The sequence below is a fragment of the Rhamphochromis sp. 'chilingali' genome (assembly GCF_963969265.1).
Source record: "Rhamphochromis sp. 'chilingali' genome assembly, chromosome: 20".
NCBI classification, from domain to species: Eukaryota; Metazoa; Chordata; class Actinopteri; order Cichliformes; family Cichlidae; genus Rhamphochromis; species Rhamphochromis sp. 'chilingali'.
Window position 1 is genome coordinate 2,361,210 of NC_137947.1, and position 20,339 is coordinate 2,381,548.

At 39.8% G+C, this 20,339-nt stretch overlaps 1 protein-coding gene across 1 annotated transcript in view; it reads left to right on the forward strand.

Moving 5' to 3' along the window:
• The window catches only part of LOC308388765 (uncharacterized protein), a gene marked incomplete at its 5' end in the record, with an annotated part of 223,159 nt that overhangs the window by 142,063 nt on the left and 60,757 nt on the right, over positions 1-20,339 (forward strand). Inside the window, one exon of the mRNA XM_080869659.1 lies at positions 30-196. Coding sequence (XP_080725785.1) covers positions 30-196 — 167 coding nt within the window. The remainder of the gene's footprint in view (positions 1-29; positions 197-20,339) is intronic.

Genomic DNA, 20,339 nt, shown 5'->3' on the forward strand with positions numbered 1-20,339 from the left:
ATTTAGTTTATTTGTAAATGTCTTTGCAGAGCGAAGGATTCCAGAGGAAGATTACATAATCTTAATAGACGGGCTGAATGAAGCGGAGTTCCACAAACCAGACTATGGAGACACCATTGCATCCTTCATCACAAAAATCATTGCCAAGTTCCCCTCCTGGCTAAAACTGGTTGTCACTGTTCGAATCAACTTGGTGGTAAGAAAGAACTTATAAAGCATGGCTCTGAGTTCACTCAGATGACAAAATATTCACTGTTATAATCACCTCGAGTCAGAATTACAGATGTCACATTATACTGGTGATGAGTTTTAGTTTTAAAAAGTTTATCACTCTTTCTTCCCTCTCGGTAACTACTCTGCTTATCCGCAAACTTTACGGCTGATTAAAGTAACTACTGCTAATGGCATTCACTCTTCTGTTGCTGCAGCTGCTTCTCTCACACACTCAGACTCGCTTCCCACAATGAACTCACACAGGTGCAGTTTGGCTGTTACACTGTTGAGTGAAGTACTGGATACAGGCAAGCTGTTAAGGGCTTGATTCTTAACTTAATTACCAGTTTCGTGTCTGCTCTTATCCTCTACTATCTGCTTTCCAAGCGCTCTGAGCTGAAGCTTATCAAAAAGTTTGAACACTCAAGACTTCTGTTGTTATATTTTTTTATACAAATTGAATGAAATTTGCACAGGCTGGTTTAACTAAGCATCTTTAACTAAGTGCTTTTACAGTCTTACCTTTTAATATATTTTAATGTTATTAGTGCTCGTTTTCACTTACTTAATATACTGTATTTTTCGGACCATAAGGCGCACCGGATTATAAGGCGCATTAAGCGAAACAAAACAGTCAGATAAGTCAACTCATTTTTCTTGCTTCCTCCAATCCACATTGATTCATAAATGCTGAATTCTCTTGCAGCTGCTCTATTCCCATGTTGTTGCAGCATATTAATGACTAACCTTTGTATTGTGGATGGATTACCTCAGTTGTTCTCCTGATTGAAGTTTGGTCCGTTTACAGCATCCCGCCATGCGATTGCATTTGTCCCTAACCCTCGGGAACCCTCACATTAACTTTTATGAGTGAAAAAAAGTTAGCCTTCATCCTCTAGCTTCACTGTGTTTATGTTATGCTAACATAGCTGTGTCGCTAGCATATCATTTTATACCAGCTAGCCAAGCTTCAGTAACCCTATAAATGTCACTGCTGTTTAGTTTTCTGTCTTCATTTATGTCGAAAGGGACGGCAGAGCTGTACATTTAAATTTTTTCAGAAATCTCTTAGTCATGTATATCATGTTTAGGTGGAACTAGTGAGCTAACTTCTAACTCCGTTAAATTTAATAAATTTTGTTTTCATGGATGCTTGGATGTTGAACTTAATAGTTACACCTGATAAAGCATCAACGCTGTCGATTTTTGAGAAAATTAAAGGATTTTAAGTGCGGCTTATAGTGCAGAAAAAAAAAGTATGCCGGTTGTAGCCAACAGTCCTCCTGCACTTACAGTTCACACTGGCCCTGTTTCCCAATCCATAAAACACTGTAAAACACATTTATTGATTTGTTGACCAGAACATTTCATATCCTAAATCGGAAAATCTAACACTGTGGCAACCCTAGAAAAGAAATGAATCAAAATTCTCTCATTTTAACAAATGTCTAGCTGGACATGCCGTCACCTCTCTAGGCACTCACTCACTGTCACCAGACCCTGCACATTTTTACATTTTGACAAGTGTTTCCTGAGCTGCTCCCGCTTGTTATTCTACTCTTTACAGAGTCAGGCATATCCAGCAACATTCAGGAAAGAATTGAGACACATGACCTGCAGGGCAGGAGAGAGATGAGTCAGTCACTTTGAGCTGACACTAGGTTGACCAGTTCCAGAAATGCTATGGACTTGGATTAAATTCACGCTGCTGACAACTGAGGCTTTGACACTACTGATGAACTACATGAAAACTTATTTTCCTTGCTGGGGGAAAAAAGAAAGCACTGAGCCTTGGATAATAATGTGGTTTTTGATTGACATCTGGAATTTGAGTTATTATTGCTCAGTCAGAAGCCAGGGTCGAGTGTTGTCCATCAGTGTGGGCTGTACTATATAGTGAATTCAGCCTAGCTATTAAGAATTCAGGCAAGGCCCTGTCAGTGTGGTGAATCAATATATTGTAGCGCTGATATTTTGTATTCACCTCTTATGCTCTTCTATTAATGCATTAGAATTGGTTTTTTGACGTGGAAAGATGTTCCAGGTGACTGCACTTAAAGTAATACATTTCGACTACACTGCAACATCCATCCATCCATCCATCCATAAGCAGAAGACTGCAACATATGTGTTGTAATGTCTTCTGACAAAGTGAAACAGTGTTTAATGAGAGGGAGTTACTGTTTGTGTGAATTTGCTAGGGTGACGTTTTTAGCCACCTGGAGGCTGGCAAAGCAAGAACAGCAACAACAACAAGGTTGCAGTCGGTTATCGGAGATGTGTTTTTGTTGTCCGTGTGGTAGATTTCATAGTAACAACTGTGCTGGAAAGGAAACGTGTGGTTTAAGGCATATGTAACAGTAGCTGTTTTTTTTATAACCTCTGTTAGTGAATCCTGTGCACATGCTGGTCTGTGGCAAAGGATAGCACATTGTTAACCATGCCATATGTGTCTTTTACTTTCTTGTAATCATATTTTTCTTGTTATATTTCTGTTTTGTTCACATTCCCGCTGTAACCACTTAGCAGTTGTCTGCAGTAATGAATCGAATGGCACTGTTGTTTTAATGGGAGCTATATGACGACTTCGCATGTGAAAACCTCGGAGTCGGTTTGACAATGTTTTTGTAAATCAGGCTCCTATGATGTTCAGTAAGTTCCCTTTAAGTGCAATGGAAAGGCTGTTAGTCACTGACTGAAAATGTCTAATTTTCCAAAAATGTAACAGAAGTCAGTTAAATAGTTTTTAAGAGAGTTGGCAGTCTTTTGCAGAAAAACCCTGTATGTCCTCTCTTTTTATTGTTTATTTTTTTTGGGGGGGGGGGGCTACGAGTCCACATATTTGGGTAAGATGCAGGAAATGGTTGCAAAATCACAAAGAAATTCCAAAATTGAATTCTCTATGTCCGGTGGGACGTGATGAGAAATATTACAAAAGCAGAATTCAAAATGAAAACAATGAACAAACAGGGCTGCGTACAACCACATGCCATGACACATAACGACAGCACAATGCTTAATAACAGAATTAATGATAAACTGAAGATATTCTACGATAACTGGACCATGCACAGCATTCAAAATAAAATAAATAGAGAAATAAATACAGTAAATAAAGAAAATGTATATAAAATGTTGTTTGGACATGATGGTTGTCAGTCCTGCTCCATGCAATAGACTATAATGACCATACACTTGCATTACTCAAAGGTTCTTGAAACTGAAATATGAGCTAATGATGATGGTTCCTACTTCCTTCAAAAGTTTTTAGAGCAAGTTCCTACAAAAGATCAAAAGCACAAACTGTACGCTCCATGCTGTATTCTCATACCGTTTCCCCTAACATTAAAGCTCTGGACACAGCAGTCAGCAGCATTGCCATTCAGTGCAGACAGTGGTTACATTCGGCTTTGTAAGTTATCTGAACCATTTGGCCATCATTAATATGCAAAAGCCATCGGTAAACCTGCGTCTGTGTGTGTATGGCTTTGCTATCTAAGCTTTCGGCTACAAGTTCAGAAACTCTGCAGCTTAGTGTTTGTATAAGCTGCAATTTAGCTTGAAATTGGAAGCACTAAATGATCGACTTTAAAGCATTATCACTTCATACTTGTAATATTATGCGTGTACATTTGTACTTGTCGCTTGTACTCAGGTGTCTCTTGCAAAAAACCCCTCAGTGAATAAATAAAGCTTATCTGCTTTACTGCCCGACTAACTCGGGGCATAGCAAAAATGAATCATGGAAGAATAATCAAGATAGCATTGTTAAGACAAGAAAATATGAAGGCATGAAATGTTTCTTATTTGCAGACAGAATCAAATCAAATCAAATCAAATCAAATCACTTTTTATTGTCACATCACATGTGCAGGCACACTGGAACAGCACATGCGAGTGAAATTCTTGTGTGCGAGCCCCACAAGCAACAGAGATGTGCAAACACAACAACACAAACGAGCAAAATACAAGAATGGCCAACCTGAAACTAATAAATATATGTACAATATATAATAGTGTATGCATTTCTGGATGTGTATACTAAATATTTTCCTACGTGTGTGTGTGTGTGTGTGTGTGTGTGTGTGTGTGTGTGTGTGTGTGTGTGTATACACATTTTTACAAATTAAATAGTAAAAAAATAAAATAAAATAATAATAATAATAATAATAATAAAATATATAAAATATACAGAGTTGAATATGTGCAAAACAAGTGGCATTTATATACAGTGTGGAGTGCATAATGTTGAAGTTCCAGTAGTGAAGCTGAGGTGTCTATGACGTGTTCAGCAGTCTGATGGCCTGATGGAAAAAGCTGTCTCTCAGTCTGCTGGTACGGGACCAGATGCTGCAGAACCTCCTTCCTGATGGAAGCAGTCTGAACAGTTTATGGCTGGGGTGACTGGAGTCCTTGATGATCCTCCCCGCTTTCCTCAGGCACCGCTTCCTGTAGATGTCTTGGAGGGAGGGAAGCTCACCTCCAATTATCCGTTCAGAGCACCGCACTACTCGCTGGAGAGCTTTGCAGTTGTAGGCGGTGCTGTTGCCATACCAGGTGGTGATGCATCCAGTGAGGATGCTCTCAATGGCACAGCGATAGAAGGTCCTGAGGATGCGGGGGCTCATGCCGAATCTTTTCAGTCTCCTGAGAAAGAAGAGGCGCTGCTGCGCCTTCTTCACTGTTTTGTTTGTGTGTACTGACCACGTAAGATCCTCAGCCAGGTGTACGCCAAGGAACCGGAAGCTGCTCACTCTCTCCACAGCAGTGCTGTTGATGGTGATGGGGGTGTGTACTTCTCTGCACCTCCGGAAGTCCACTATCAACTCCTTTGTCTTTGCGACGTTGAGGGTGAGATGGTTGTCTTGACACCAGTGGGTCAGGGCGCTGACCTCCTCCCTGTAAGCCGTCTCATCACCGTTGGTGATAAGACCCACCACTGTAGTGTCGTCCGCAAACTTCACAATGATGTTGGAGCTGTTAGTGGCTGTGCAGTCGTAGGTGTAGAGTGAGTACAGGAGAGGGCTCAGTACACACCCCTGTGGAGCACCAGTGTTCAGTGTGATGGGGGATGAGGTGATGCTGCCCAGTCTGACCACCTGGCGTCTGTCAGACAGGAAGCTAAGGATCCAGCTGCAGAGGGAGCTGCTCAGTCCTAGATCCTGCAGTTTCCTGTCCAGCTTCGAGGGAACGATGGTATTGAATGCTGAGCTGTAATCTACAAACAGCATCCTCACATACGTGTCTCTCTTCTCCAGGTGTGACAGGGCAGTGTGTAGTGTCAGGGCTATGGCATCATCAGTGGACCTGTTGTGGCGGTATGCGAACTGTAGAGGGTCCAGTGAGTCGGGTAGTGCAGAGCAGATGAAGTCCTTGACCAGCTTCTCGAAGCATTTGCTTACGATGGGGGTCAGGGCTACAGGTCGCCAGTCGTTCAATGAGGAGATGGTGGAGGATTTGGGTACAGGGACGATGGTGGCCATTTTGAAGCAGGCTGGGACTACAGACAGAGAGAGGGAAAGGTTGAAGATGTGCGTGAACACTCCAGCCAGCTGAGCCGCGCATGACCTGAGGACGCGGCCGGGAATCCCGTCCGGACCAGTAGCTTTGCGTGCGTTCACCTTCCTGAAGCACTTCCGCACATCCTCCTCAGACACAGTGTGCGCACTGACGTCATCCGCGGTGCGCACACTGTCCGGTCTCATGGTGTTCGCTGTGTCGAATCTAGCGTAGAATATGTTTAGATCCTCACACAGAGAGGCCGTGGTCTGCGGTGTGCTGGTTTTCCCTCTAAAGTCTGTGATCGTGTTTAGTTGTGCATCAGAGTTGTGCATAGAGATGAAATTGTCACGCTATTGTTTTGTGCTTTGAACAGACAAATAGCATCTCACCTCGGAGGAAGGGTTCGATATATTGGCCCTTGCCTGCTAGACTAATATCTGGACAATCTCTGAGGTGTTGTTTGCACCCCCTCCCCCCAATCTTGTGGATTGTGTTCGGTATGTTTTATTGAGCCTGTGCATACATGTGCTTGTGTGTGTTTGTCTGTTTGCGCTGCCTTCTCATGATGAGGGAGAGGAAAAATGTTATCTTGCGGAGGCAATGTTTCTCTAGCCTCAGACAGGCAGAGGATTGGAGGATTAAGGTGCATTGATTTCTCCAACCCCTGGGACACAGATTGAAATGTGAGCCCTAGTTCAGACCTCTGCTTGCCCGCTAGCTACCATCCCATCCATTTGCGTCCAGTGTCACCTCGGTCACCAGGAAATTGTCTCACTGCTGCTCGAGTTCGGCGCCAGCGTGGATGTTGTTTCAGAAAACGGCATGAGCCCCCTCTGCTTCTCAGCTGCTGCAGGACACTTGGGACAAGTCATGCTGCTCTGTAAAAAGGAGGCTAAGGTGAGGACTTTTCATATTGTGACTACTTGACAACTCTACTGATGTAGTTTTCTTGTGATCATAGACATTTGGTTTCATTTGGCCATCTTTCTGGATCTCTGGCTTTTTCATATGCAGGGTTTGTATGGGTGCTTGAAATCATTAAAAAAGGCTTGAATTTAAATATTGTCTTTTCAAGGTTTGAATAGTGCTTGAATTTTAGATGTGGTGCTTAAACGTGGTTGAAACCATATTTCATTCACCACAAATAACTGAATGAGTCACAAAGTGTGAAAGCAAAATTTCTCCATCTGGTCTGCCTTGCACCTCTGCGTGCCAGTCTGTTTCAATGTGTGACCCCGCCCTCCCCCTGGGGATGAGTGCACTAACTTGACGTTGCTGTTTTAATGAGTGTTTGATGGAAAACGACACTGGTGGAATTTGCACTCTGAGTCACATGACAGGTGAGTCCTAGTAAATAATTTTCGAGTATGTGTACATAACACATGCTAATTTTAAAACTATTATTATTATTTTGCTAGCTATCAAACGTGCTGGAGAAATGCACTGAGTGTGATAGTACAGTAGTTGGTTATGGCATGGTGATTTATGGTATATGCTGTAAACATAGCTAACATTACTTAGCAGTAGCAGTAATGTGAGTTACTTCACTCAAGTAAAAGCTTTAAACGTTAGTCTGATACTTAACTAGCCAACTTGAGGCTTAAGGGAATAATGGTAATAAGAGGGACTGATCCATATGGGCACAGAGAATAGCCACTTTTTGTGGTACTGAAGTTCCCGGGCTTTCATTCAAAATCTGTTTATCGTGAGCACCCACCCATTAAACATAAAAATTATAAATAGCTTCAAGCTATTTCAAGCTATTGATGCCTGTGGGCACTATCAGCCACTGAGACAACAGACAAATTTTAGTGTTTTAATGAATGAATATTTCATACATTAAGGCTGCCTGTTTATTTAAGAGAGGTGAACAATACATTATAATTATACATAATAATATCACAGATGATAGACTAAATAAATAGATTTTACTTAGATGCTTGTTCATTCTTAAAGTCTTATATGTTGAATTGAACTGAATGTCATCTGTTCAAAGGCTCTCCCAGTCAGTGCTGTTCTCCATGCCTGTCTTACTGTACATGATGTTATTAGCACAAACACTTTAAAAGTTACTGTGACTCAAACATAGAAAAATAGATTTTTTATTTCCCTCACCTAATATTTAAAAGTATTTTATAGCATATAACACCTTTGAAAATATGCTTTGGTTCCCATTTAACTCCAGAAAATCATAAATCAAAATATGGATATTACCTGTCCACAGATTCATGGTGCAGTAACTGCTCTTTTAACTGTCTGGTGTCTTTGCTCTTTGTTTGGTGTTTGTAGACATGGTTTACATGAGTTTTTAGCTGAGATTCAGAGGTTTCTGTGGACACTACTCATGTCAGCACTTATATTTCTGACCTCGTGTTATAATCGATTAAACGTGGTCTCCTCTCTTTTGCCCCCATTTTTGATGTTGTGGGTGCAAATGATCAGGCGTGACATTCTCATAATAAATCAGATAAAATACTGCAAAGAATTAATCCTGCATTTGTGTGATTGAAATGTGTGTGCAGTGACACTGTTTTAAAGATTTGGCCTAAATAATTCTGGAGTGAATGAGCCTAAACATGATGACCGGACTAATGACACCATATCACCTGTGACACTCACACACGCACGTATGACTTTGCCAGTTTCAGCTGAAACAATTTCAGTGTTTCAAACCATGTTCCAGAGTTTTTAGTTCACCGTTCATGAGGTTTCAAGAAGAAAATGAAAGACAGATCTGAATGTTTGAAAGTGTTTTGGAAAAACTCTGTAAAGATTAGATGAACAATACTCAAAGGATAAATTCAACTGTTTTATTTTGTTAGATAAGTTGAAAAAAAGTTAAACAAGCAAGTAAATAACGAAACAAGGTTAAATGAAGTAAGAGCAAAAAGTTAACAAGTAAATAACGAAACAAGGTTAAATGAGGTAAGAGCAAAAAGTTAACAAGTAAATAAAGAAACAAGGTTAAATGAAGTAAGAGCAAAAAGTTAACAAGTAAATAAAGAAACAAGGTTAAATGAAGTAAGAGCAAAAAGTTAACAAGTAAATAACGAAACAAGGTTAAATGAGGTAAGAGCAAAAAGTTAACAAGTAAATAAAGAAACAAGGTTAAATGAAGTAAGAGCAAAAAGTTAACAAGTAAATAACGAAACAAGGTTAAATGAGGTAAGAGCAAAAAGTTAACAAGTAAATAACGAAACAAGGTTAAATGAGGTAAGAGCAAAAAGTTAACAAGTAAATAAAGAAACAAGGTTAAATGAAGTAAGAGCAAAAAGTTAACAAGTAAATAACGAAACAAGGTTAAATGAGGTAAGAGCAAAAAGTTAACAAGTAAATAACGAAACAAGGTTAAATGAGGTAAGAGCAAAAAGTTAACAAGTAAATAACGAAACAAGGTAGAGGAGAGAAAACCCCAACAATCCCCTCTGAGCAAGCACTAGGCGACAGTGGGGAGGAAAAACTGCCTTTAAACGGGCAGAAACCTCCGGCAGAACCAGGCTCAGGAGGGGGCAGTCAACTGCCGGGACTGGTTGGGGGGGTGAACAGAGGTGGAGCAAGACGAGGCTACATCAGTTGAAGAAGCAGTATTGTCCCTCTACCGGAAAAAGCTGAAGAATCTTTTCTTCTTTTTCATGGACTTTTCCACGAGCGCCTTTTTGTCCAGGATGAGGGTTCTCAACTCATCGATGGTTTCTGTGTTTTGCCTCTCTAGTTTCTTGCATGTTTGTTCCACCTGTTCTAATGTTGCTTGTGTTTCTTCAAGCTTTTCTTTGAGGTCTTTGGATGTTGCCTCCTGTGTCAGCTTTGCCTTCTGCAGGTCTGCATTTCTCACTTGATCTTCTTTGTGCAGGCCTTCTAGCTGCTCATTTCTTTTCTGGATATCGCGGAGCGTACACTGCAGGTCCTCATGCGTTTTGTCTTGTTTTTGCTTTTGGGCCTGCATTTCTGTGTTTTCCCGCTTCAAGTTGTTGAATTCCAACAATATCCCCTTAATGAGCTCTGAGTTGTTTTTGGCCATGTGATCAATCTTTTTCTGCATGTGTGAGCATCGTTTTTCTAGTGTTTCCTTTTCTCCCTCCAGCTCACTTGTTTTGACCTTCAGTTCATCACAGAATCCTTGCAACTTTTGATTTTTACTCTCAAAGTCCTTGATAATGCACTTTTCTTCTGGCAGTCTTTCTTTCTGTTGCTCTCTCTCTTGAAGGAGGTCTTTATTTTGGACCAATGTTTGTTCCAACTCTGCCTTCACCATTCTGTACTTTTCCTGCATGCCTTGGAGCTCGCGCTGCAGGTCTTTTTGCTTTGTGTCCTGTTGTTCCTTCTGTTGGAGGACTTCTTTATTTTTTTCTTCAGCTTCATCAAGCTTTCTTTGGAGCAGGTGATTCATTTGGTCCATGTATTGCAGATCCCACTCCATTTGATCAATCGTCGCTTTCCTGCCTTGAAGCTGCTCGGACATTTCTTTAACTTCAGCGCTCTTTTTCTTGTTTTCTTTGATGAGGGATACAATCTGCTCTCTGGCTTGAGCAAACTTGATCCCCCAGCCCTCATTAATAATGTTGATGTCGGGCTGGCGCTGTAGTGTTTCTTCCAGGTGTTTGTTTTGTGCTTCCATCTGTAAGCACTTCTTCTCCAGGTGACGTTTTTCTTCTTCAATTTGTCGAATTTTGTTCTGGAGATGGTTGTTTTCATTCCTACTCTCCTGTAATGCCCTTTGGATGGATAAGAGGCCATTTGGAGAAATTGGCCGGCCACGCGTGGAAGGAGAGGCGGCGAAATCTTTTTGTCTCGGTTGCCGTAATCTTGGATACATGTTGGCGTTTGTATCCGATGACTCTGAGAGGTTTCCAAATTTTTCTGTAGTCAACGTTTGAAGGCTGCAAACACAAAGGCTGCGAAGAAACGAACTGAAAATTGCTGTTTCTCACCCCTATTTATAGAAAAACTTCAAAGGATCCTTGTGACATCCTTGTGACATCCTTGTGACATCATCACTCCTAAGCCAATCAGATTGTCACATGACATTTTGGAATGTGGAATGGGGATATGTTTTTTTTTAAACAGTTTTCAAATGTAACTTAATATTTAAGTGTTTCTTACTTGACCCGCTTAGTCGATTAAAAAGTTAATTGCCACGAACACCCCTAATGTTATATAACAGACCACAGAAAAAAGACAGGTTTTTTTCTACGTGACAGAGCTATAATAAATGTTTTGTTTTTTTAATTATCCTACTTTTTCTAAAAGGGAACATTATTTAAAGAATATGTATTTAATTAAAAACTCTGTATTCATCTAAAGGGTATACCAAGAAGGGTGAGCTTCCTGCTTGAAAAGGAAATGACCAAAATAAATGTATTTCTCTGCAATTACAAACTCTGTGTAAACAGTCTTGGTGTCAAAATAAAGCTAACACTGGTGAGATGTCATCAGAGCTGTAAATATTACTGCAGATGTTACTATGTCAAAGTTACTGTGACTCAAACATAGAAAAAATGATTTTTTATTTCCCTCACCTAATTTTTAAAAGTATTTTATAGCATATAACACGTTTGAAAATATGCTTTGGTTCACATTTAACTCCAGAAAATCATAAATCAAAATAGGGATATTTACCTGTCCACAGATTCATGGTGCAGTAACTGCTCTTTTAACTGTCTGGTGTCTTTGCTTTGTTTGGTGTTTGTAGACATGGTTTACATGAGTTTTTAGCTGAGATTCAGAGGTTTCTGTGGACACTACTCATGTCAGCACTTATATTTCTGACCTCGTGTTATAATCGATTAAACGTGGTCTCCTCTCTTTTGCCCCCATTTTTGATGTTGTGGGTGCAAATGATCAGGCGTGACATTCTCATAATAAATCAGATAAAATACTGCAAAGAATTAATCCTGCATTTGTGTGATTGAAATGTGTGTGCAGTGACACTGTTTTAAAGATTTGGCCTAAATAATTCTGGAGTGAATGAGCCTAAACATGATGACCGGACTAATGACACCATATCACCTGTGACACTCACACACGCACGTATGACTTTGCCAGTTTCAGCTGAAACAATTTCAGTGTTTCAAACCATGTTCCAGAGTTTTTAGTTCACCGTTCATGAGGTTTCAAGAAGAAAATGAAAGACAGATCTGAATGTTTGAAAGTGTTTTGGAAAAACTCTGTAAAGATTAGATGAACAATACTCAAAGGATAAATTCAACTGTTTTATTTTGTTAGATAAGTTGAAAAAAAAGTTAAACAAGCAAGTAAATAACGAAACAAGGTTAAATGAAGTAAGAGCAAAAAGTTAACAAGTAAATAACGAAACAAGGTTAAATGAGGTAAGAGCAAAAAGTTAACAAGTAAATAAAGAAACAAGGTTAAATGAAGTAAGAGCAAAAAGTTAACAAGTAAATAAAGAAACAAGGTTAAATGAAGTAAGAGCAAAAAGTTAACAAGTAAATAAAGAAACAAGGTTAAATGAAGTAAGAGCAAAAAGTTAACAAGTAAATAACGAAACAAGGTTAAATGAAGTAAGAGCAAAAAGTTAACAAGTAAATAACGAAACAAGGTTAAATGAAGTAAGAGCAAAAAGTTAACAAGTAAATAACGAAACAAGGTTAAATGAGGTAAGAGCAAAAAGTTAACAAGTAAATAAAGAAACAAGGTTAAATGAGGTAAGAGCAAAAAGTTAACAAGTAAATAACGAAACAAGGTTAAATGAGGTAAGAGCAAAAAGTTAACAAGTAAATAACGAAACAAGGTAGAGGAGAGAAAACCCCAACAATCCCCTCTGAGCAAGCACTAGGCGACAGTGGGGAGGAAAAACTGCCTTTAAACGGGCAGAAACCTCCGGCAGAACCAGGCTCAGGAGGGGGCAGTCAACTGCCGGGACTGGTTGGGGGGGTGAACAGAGGTGGAGCAAGACGAGGCTACATCAGTTGAAGAAGCAGTATTGTCCCTCTACCGGAAAAAGCTGAAGAATCTTTTCTTCTTTTTCATGGACTTTTCCACGAGCGCCTTTTTGTCCAGGATGAGGGTTCTCAACTCATCGATGGTTTCTGTGTTTTGCCTCTCTAGTTTCTTGCATGTTTGTTCCACCTGTTCTAATGTTGCTTGTGTTTCTTCAAGCTTTTCTTTGAGGTCTTTGGATGTTGCCTCCTGTGTCAGCTTTGCCTTCTGCAGGTCTGCATTTCTCACTTGATCTTCTTTGTGCAGGCCTTCTAGCTGCTCATTTCTTTTCTGGATATCGCGGAGCGTACACTGCAGGTCCTCATGCGTTTTGTCTTGTTTTTGCTTTTGGGCCTGCATTTCTGTGTTTTCCCGCTTCAAGTTGTTGAATTCCAACAATATCCCCTTAATGAGCTCTGAGTTGTTTTTGGCCATGTGATCAATCTTTTTCTGCATGTGTGAGCATCGTTTTTCTAGTGTTTCCTTTTCTCCCTCCAGCTCACTTGTTTTGACCTTCAGTTCATCACAGAATCCTTGCAACTTTTGATTTTTACTCTCAAAGTCCTTGATAATGCACTTTTCTTCTGGCAGTCTTTCTTTCTGTTGCTCTTTCTCTTGAAGGAGGTCTTTATTTTGGACCAATGTTTGTTCCAACTCTGCCTTCACCATTCTGTACTTTTCCTGCATGCCTTGGAGCTCGCGCTGCAGGTCTTTTTGCTTTGTGTCCTGTTGTTCCTTCTGTTGGAGGACTTCTTTATTTTTTTCTTCAGCTTCATCAAGCTTTCTTTGGAGCAGGTGATTCATTTGGTCCATGTATTGCAGATCCCACTCCATTTGATCAATCGTCGCTTTCCTGCCTTGAAGCTGCTCGGACATTTCTTTAACTTCAGCGCTCTTTTTCTTGTTTTCTTTGATGAGGGATACAATCTGCTCTCTGGCTTGAGCAAACTTGATCCCCCAGCCCTCATTAATAATGTTGATGTCGGGCTGGCGCTGTAGTGTTTCTTCCAGGTGTTTGTTTTGTGCTTCCATCTGTAAGCACTTCTTCTCCAGGTGACGTTTTTCTTCTTCAATTTGTCGAATTTTGTTCTGGAGATGGTTGTTTTCATTCCTACTCTCCTGTAATGCCCTTTGGATGGATAAGAGGCCATTTGGAGAAATTGGCCGGCCACGCGTGGAAGGAGAGGCGGCGAAATCTTTTTGTCTCGGTTGCCGTAATCTTGGATACATGTTGGCGTTTGTATCCGATGACTCTGAGAGGTTTCCAAATTTTTCTGTAGTCAACGTTTGAAGGCTGCAAACACAAAGGCTGCGAAGAAACGAACTGAAAATTGCTGTTTCTCACCCCTATTTATAGAAAAACTTCAAAGGATCCTTGTGACATCCTTGTGACATCCTTGTGACATCATCACTCCTAAGCCAATCAGATTGTCACATGACATTTTGGAATGTGGAATGGGGATATGTTTTTTTTTAAACAGTTTTCAAATGTAACTTAATATTTAAGTGTTTCTTACTTGACCCGCTTAGTCGATTAAAAAGTTAATTGCCACGAACACCCCTAATGTTATATAACAGACCACAGAAAAAAGACAGGTTTTTTTCTACGTGACAGAGCTATAATAAATGTTTTGTTTTTTTAATTATCCTACTTTTTCTAAAAGGGAACATTATTTAAAGAATATGTATTTAATTAAAAACTCTGTATTCATCTAAAGGGTATACCAAGAAGGGTGAGCTTCCTGCTTGAAAAGGAAATGACCAAAATAAATGTATTTCTCTGCAATTACAAACTCTGTGTAAACAGTCTTGGTGTCAAAATAAAGCTAACACTGGTGAGATGTCATCAGAGCTGTAAATATTACTGCAGATGTTACTATGTCAAAGTTACTGTGACTCAAACATAGAAAAAATGATTTTTTATTTCCCTCACCTAATTTTTAAAAGTATTTTATAGCATATAACACGTTTGAAAATATGCTTTGGTTCACATTTAACTCCAGAAAATCATAAATCAAAATAGGGATATTACCTGTCCACAGATTCATGGTGCAGTAACTGCTCTTTTAACTGTCTGGTGTCTTTGCTTTGTTTGGTGTTTGTAGACATGGTTTACATGAGTTTTTAGCTGAGATTCAGAGGTTTCTGTGGACACTACTCATGTCAGCACTTATATTTCTGACCTCGTGTTATAATCGATTAAACGTGGTCTCCTCTCTTTTGCCCCCATTTTTGATGTTGTGGGTGCAAATGATCAGGCGTGACATTCTCATAATAAATCAGATAAAATACTGCAAAGAATTAATCCTGCATTTGTGTGATTGAAATGTGTGTGCAGTGACACTGTTTTAAAGATTTGGCCTAAATAATTCTGGAGTGAATGAGCCTAAACATGATGACCGGACTAATGACACCATATCACCTGTGACACTCACACACGCACGTATGACTTTGCCAGTTTCAGCTGAAACAATTTCAGTGTTTCAAACCATGTTCCAGAGTTTTTAGTTCACCGTTCATGAGGTTTCAAGAAGAAAATGAAAGACAGATCTGAATGTTTGAAAGTGTTTTGGAAAAACTCTGTAAAGATTAGATGAACAATACTCAAAGGATAAATTCAACTGTTTTATTTTGTTAGATAAGTTGAAAAAAAAGTTAAACAAGCAAGTAAATAACGAAACAAGGTTAAATGAAGTAAGAGCAAAAAGTTAACAAGTAAATAACGAAACAAGGTTAAATGAAGTAAGAGCAAAAAGTTAACAAGTAAATAACGAAACAAGGTTAAATGAGGTAAGAGCAAAAAGTTAACAAGTAAATAACGAAACAAGGTTAAATGAGGTAAGAGCAAAAAGTTAACAAGTAAATAACGAAACAAGGTTAAATGAGGTAAGAGCAAAAAGTTAACAAGTAAATAACGAAACAAGGTTAAATGAGGTAAGAGCAAAAAGTTAACAAGTAAATAACGAAACAAGGTAGAGGAGAGAAAACCCCAACAATCCCCTCTGAGCAAGCACTAGGCGACAGTGGGGAGGAAAAACTGCCTTTAAACGGGCAGAAACCTCCGGCAGAACCAGGCTCAGGAGGGGGCAGTCAACTGCCGGGACTGGTTGGGGGGGTGAACAGAGGTGGAGCAAGACGAGGCTACATCAGTTGAAGAAGCAGTATTGTCCCTCTACCGGAAAAAGCTGAAGAATCTTTTCTTCTTTTTCATGGACTTTTCCACGAGCGCCTTTTTGTCCAGGATGAGGGTTCTCAACTCATCGATGGTTTCTGTGTTTTGCCTCTCTAGTTTCTTGCATGTTTGTTCCACCTGTTCTAATGTTGCTTGTGTTTCTTCAAGCTTTTCTTTGAGGTCTTTGGATGTTGCCTCCTGTGTCAGCTTTGCCTTCTGCAGGTCTGCATTTCTCACTTGATCTTCTTTGTGCAGGCCTTCTAGCTGCTCATTTCTTTTCTGGATATCGCGGAGCGTACACTGCAGGTCCTCATGCGTTTTGTCTTGTTTTTGCTTTTGGGCCTGCATTTCTGTGTTTTCCCGCTTCAAGTTGTTGAATTCCAACAATATCCCCTTAATGAGCTCTGAGTTGTTTTTGGCCATGTGATCAATCTTTTTCTGCATGTGTGAGCATCGTTTTTCTAGTGTTTCCTTTTCTCCCTCCAGCTCACTTGTTTTGACCTTCAGTTCATCACAGAATCCTTGCAACTTTTGATTTTTACTCTCAAAGTCCTTGATAATGCACTTTTCTTCTGGCAGTCTTTCTTTCTGTTGCTCTCTCTCTTGAAGGAGGTCTTTATTTTGGACCAATGTTTGTTCCAACTCTGCCTTCACCATTCTGTACTTTTCCTGCATGCCTTGGAGCTCGCGCTGCAGGTCTTTTTGCTTTGTGTCCTGTTGTTCCTTCTGTTGGAGGACTTCTTTATTTTTTTCTTCAGCTTCATCAAGCTTTCTTTGGAGCAGGTGATTCATTTGGTCCATGTATTGCAGATCCCACTCCATTTGATCAATCGTCGCTTTCCTGCCTTGAAGCTGCTCGGACATTTCTTTAACTTCAGCGCTCTTTTTCTTGTTTTCTTTGATGAGGGATACAATCTGCTCTCTGGCTTGAGCAAACTTGATCCCCCAGCCCTCATTAATAATGTTGATGTCGGGCTGGCGCTGTAGTGTTTCTTCCAGGTGTTTGTTTTGTGCTTCCATCTGTAAGCACTTCTTCTCCAGGTGACGTTTTTCTTCTTCAATTTGTCGAATTTTGTTCTGGAGATGGTTGTTTTCATTCCTACTCTCCTGTAATGCCCTTTGGATGGATAAGAGGCCATTTGGAGAAATTGGCCGGCCACGCGTGGAAGGAGAGGCGGCGAAATCTTTTTGTCTCGGTTGCCGTAATCTTGGATACATGTTGGCGTTTGTATCCGATGACTCTGAGAGGTTTCCAAATTTTTCTGTAGTCAACGTTTGAAGGCTGCAAACACAAAGGCTGCGAAGAAACGAACTGAAAATTGCTGTTTCTCACCCCTATTTATAGAAAAACTTCAAAGGATCCTTGTGACATCCTTGTGACATCCTTGTGACATCATCACTCCTAAGCCAATCAGATTGTCACATGACATTTTGGAATGTGGAATGGGGATATGTTTTTTTTTAAACAGTTTTCAAATGTAACTTAATATTTAAGTGTTTCTTACTTGACCCGCTTAGTCGATTAAAAAGTTAATTGCCACGAACACCCCTAATGTTATATAACAGACCACAGAAAAAAGACAGGTTTTTTTCTACGTGACAGAGCTATAATAAATGTTTTGTTTTTTTAATTATCCTACTTTTTCTAAAAGGGAACATTATTTAAAGAATATGTATTTAATTAAAAACTCTGTATTCATCTAAAGGGTATACCAAGAAGGGTGAGCTTCCTGCTTGAAAAGGAAATGACCAAAATAAATGTATTTCTCTGCAATTACAAACTCTGTGTAAACAGTCTTGGTGTCAAAATAAAGCTAACACTGGTGAGATGTCATCAGAGCTGTAAATATTACTGCAGATGTTACTATGTCAAAGTTACTGTGACTCAAACATAGAAAAAATGATTTTTTATTTCCCTCACCTAATTTTTAAAAGTATTTTATAGCATATAACACGTTTGAAAATATGCTTTGGTTCACATTTAACTCCAGAAAATCATAAATCAAAATAGGGATATTACCTGTCCACAGATTCATGGTGCAGTAACTGCTCTTTTAACTGTCTGGTGTCTTTGCTTTGTTTGGTGTTTGTAGACATGGTTTACATGAGTTTTTAGCTGAGATTCAGAGGTTTCTGTGGACACTACTCATGTCAGCACTTATATTTCTGACCTCGTGTTATAATCGATTAAACGTGGTCTCCTCTCTTTTGCCCCCATTTTTGATGTTGTGGGTGCAAATGATCAGGCGTGACATTCTCATAATAAATCAGATAAAATACTGCAAAGAATTAATCCTGCATTTGTGTGATTGAAATGTGTGTGCAGTGACACTGTTTTAAAGATTTGGCCTAAATAATTCTGGAGTGAATGAGCCTAAACATGATGACCGGACTAATGACACCATATCACCTGTGACACTCACACACGCACGTATGACTTTGCCAGTTTCAGCTGAAACAATTTCAGTGTTTCAAACCATGTTCCAGAGTTTTTAGTTCACCGTTCATGAGGTTTCAAGAAGAAAATGAAAGACAGATCTGAATGTTTGAAAGTGTTTTGGAAAAACTCTGTAAAGATTAGATGAACAATACTCAAAGGATAAATTCAACTGTTTTATTTTGTTAGATAAGTTGAAAAAAAAGTTAAACAAGCAAGTAAATAACGAAACAAGGTTAAATGAAGTAAGAGCAAAAAGTTAACAAGTAAATAACGAAACAAGGTTAAATGAGGTAAGAGCAAAAAGTTAACAAGTAAATAACGAAACAAGGTTAAATGAGGTAAGAGCAAAAAGTTAACAAGTAAATAACGAAACAAGGTTAAATGAAGTAAGAGCAAAAAGTTAACAAGTAAATAACGAAACAAGGTTAAATGAGGTAAGAGCAAAAAGTTAACAAGTAAATAACGAAACAAGGTAGAGGAGAGAAAACCCCAACAATCCCCTCTGAGCAAGCACTAGGCGACAGTGGGGAGGAAAAACTGCCTTTAAACGGGCAGAAACCTCCGGCAGAACCAGGCTCAGGAGGGGGCAGTCAACTGCCGGGACTGGTTGGGGGGGTGAACAGAGGTGGAGCAAGACGAGGCTACATCAGTTGAAGAAGCAGTATTGTCCCTCTACCGGAAAAAGCTGAAGAATCTTTTCTTCTTTTTCATGGACTTTTCCACGAGCGCCTTTTTGTCCAGGATGAGGGTTCTCAACTCATCGATGGTTTCTGTGTTTTGCCTCTCTAGTTTCTTGCATGTTTGTTCCACCTGTTCTAATGTTGCTTGTGTTTCTTCAAGCTTTTCTTTGAGGTCTTTGGATGTTGCCTCCTGTGTCAGCTTTGCCTTCTGCAGGTCTGCATTTCTCACTTGATCTTCTTTGTGCAGGCCTTCTAGCTGCTCATTTCTTTTCTGGATATCGCGGAGCGTACACTGCAGGTCCTCATGCGTTTTGTCTTGTTTTTGCTTTTGGGCCTGCATTTCTGTGTTTTCCCGCTTCAAGTTGTTGAATTCCAACAATATCCCCTTAATGAGCTCTGAGTTGTTTTTGGCCATGTGATCAATCTTTTTCTGCATGTGTGAGCATCGTTTTTCTAGTGTTTCCTTTTCTCCCTCCAGCTCACTTGTTTTGACCTTCAGTTCATCACAGAATCCTTGCAACTTTTGATTTTTACTCTCAAAGTCCTTGATAATGCACTTTTCTTCTGGCAGTCTTTCTTTCTGTTGCTCTTTCTCTTGAAGGAGGTCTTTATTTTGGACCAATGTTTGTTCCAACTCTGCCTTCACCATTCTGTACTTTTCCTGCATGCCTTGGAGCTCGCGCTGCAGGTCTTTTTGCTTTGTGTCCTGTTGTTCCTTCTGTTGGAGGACTTCTTTATTTTTTTCTTCAGCTTCATCAAGCTTTCTTTGGAGCAGGTGATTCATTTGGTCCATGTATTGCAGATCCCACTCCATTTGATCAATCGTCGCTTTCCTGCCTTGAAGCTGCTCGGACATTTCTTTAACTTCAGCGCTCTTTTTCTTGTTTTCTTTGATGAGGGATACAATCTGCTCTCTGGCTTGAGCAAACTTGATCCCCCAGCCCTCATTAATAATGTTGATGTCGGGCTGGCGCTGTAGTGTTTCTTCCAGGTGTTTGTTTTGTGCTTCCATCTGTAAGCACTTCTTCTCCAGGTGACGTTTTTCTTCTTCAATTTGTCGAATTTTGTTCTGGAGATGGTTGTTTTCATTCCTACTCTCCTGTAATGCCCTTTGGATGGATAAGAGGCCATTTGGAGAAATTGGCCGGCCACGCGTGGAAGGAGAGGCGGCGAAATCTTTTTGTCTCGGTTGCCGTAATCTTGGATACATGTTGGCGTTTGTATCCGATGACTCTGAGAGGTTTCCAAATTTTTCTGTAGTCAACGTTTGAAGGCTGCAAACACAAAGGCTGCGAAGAAACGAACTGAAAATTGCTGTTTCTCACCCCTATTTATAGAAAAACTTCAAAGGATCCTTGTGACATCCTTGTGACATCCTTGTGACATCATCACTCCT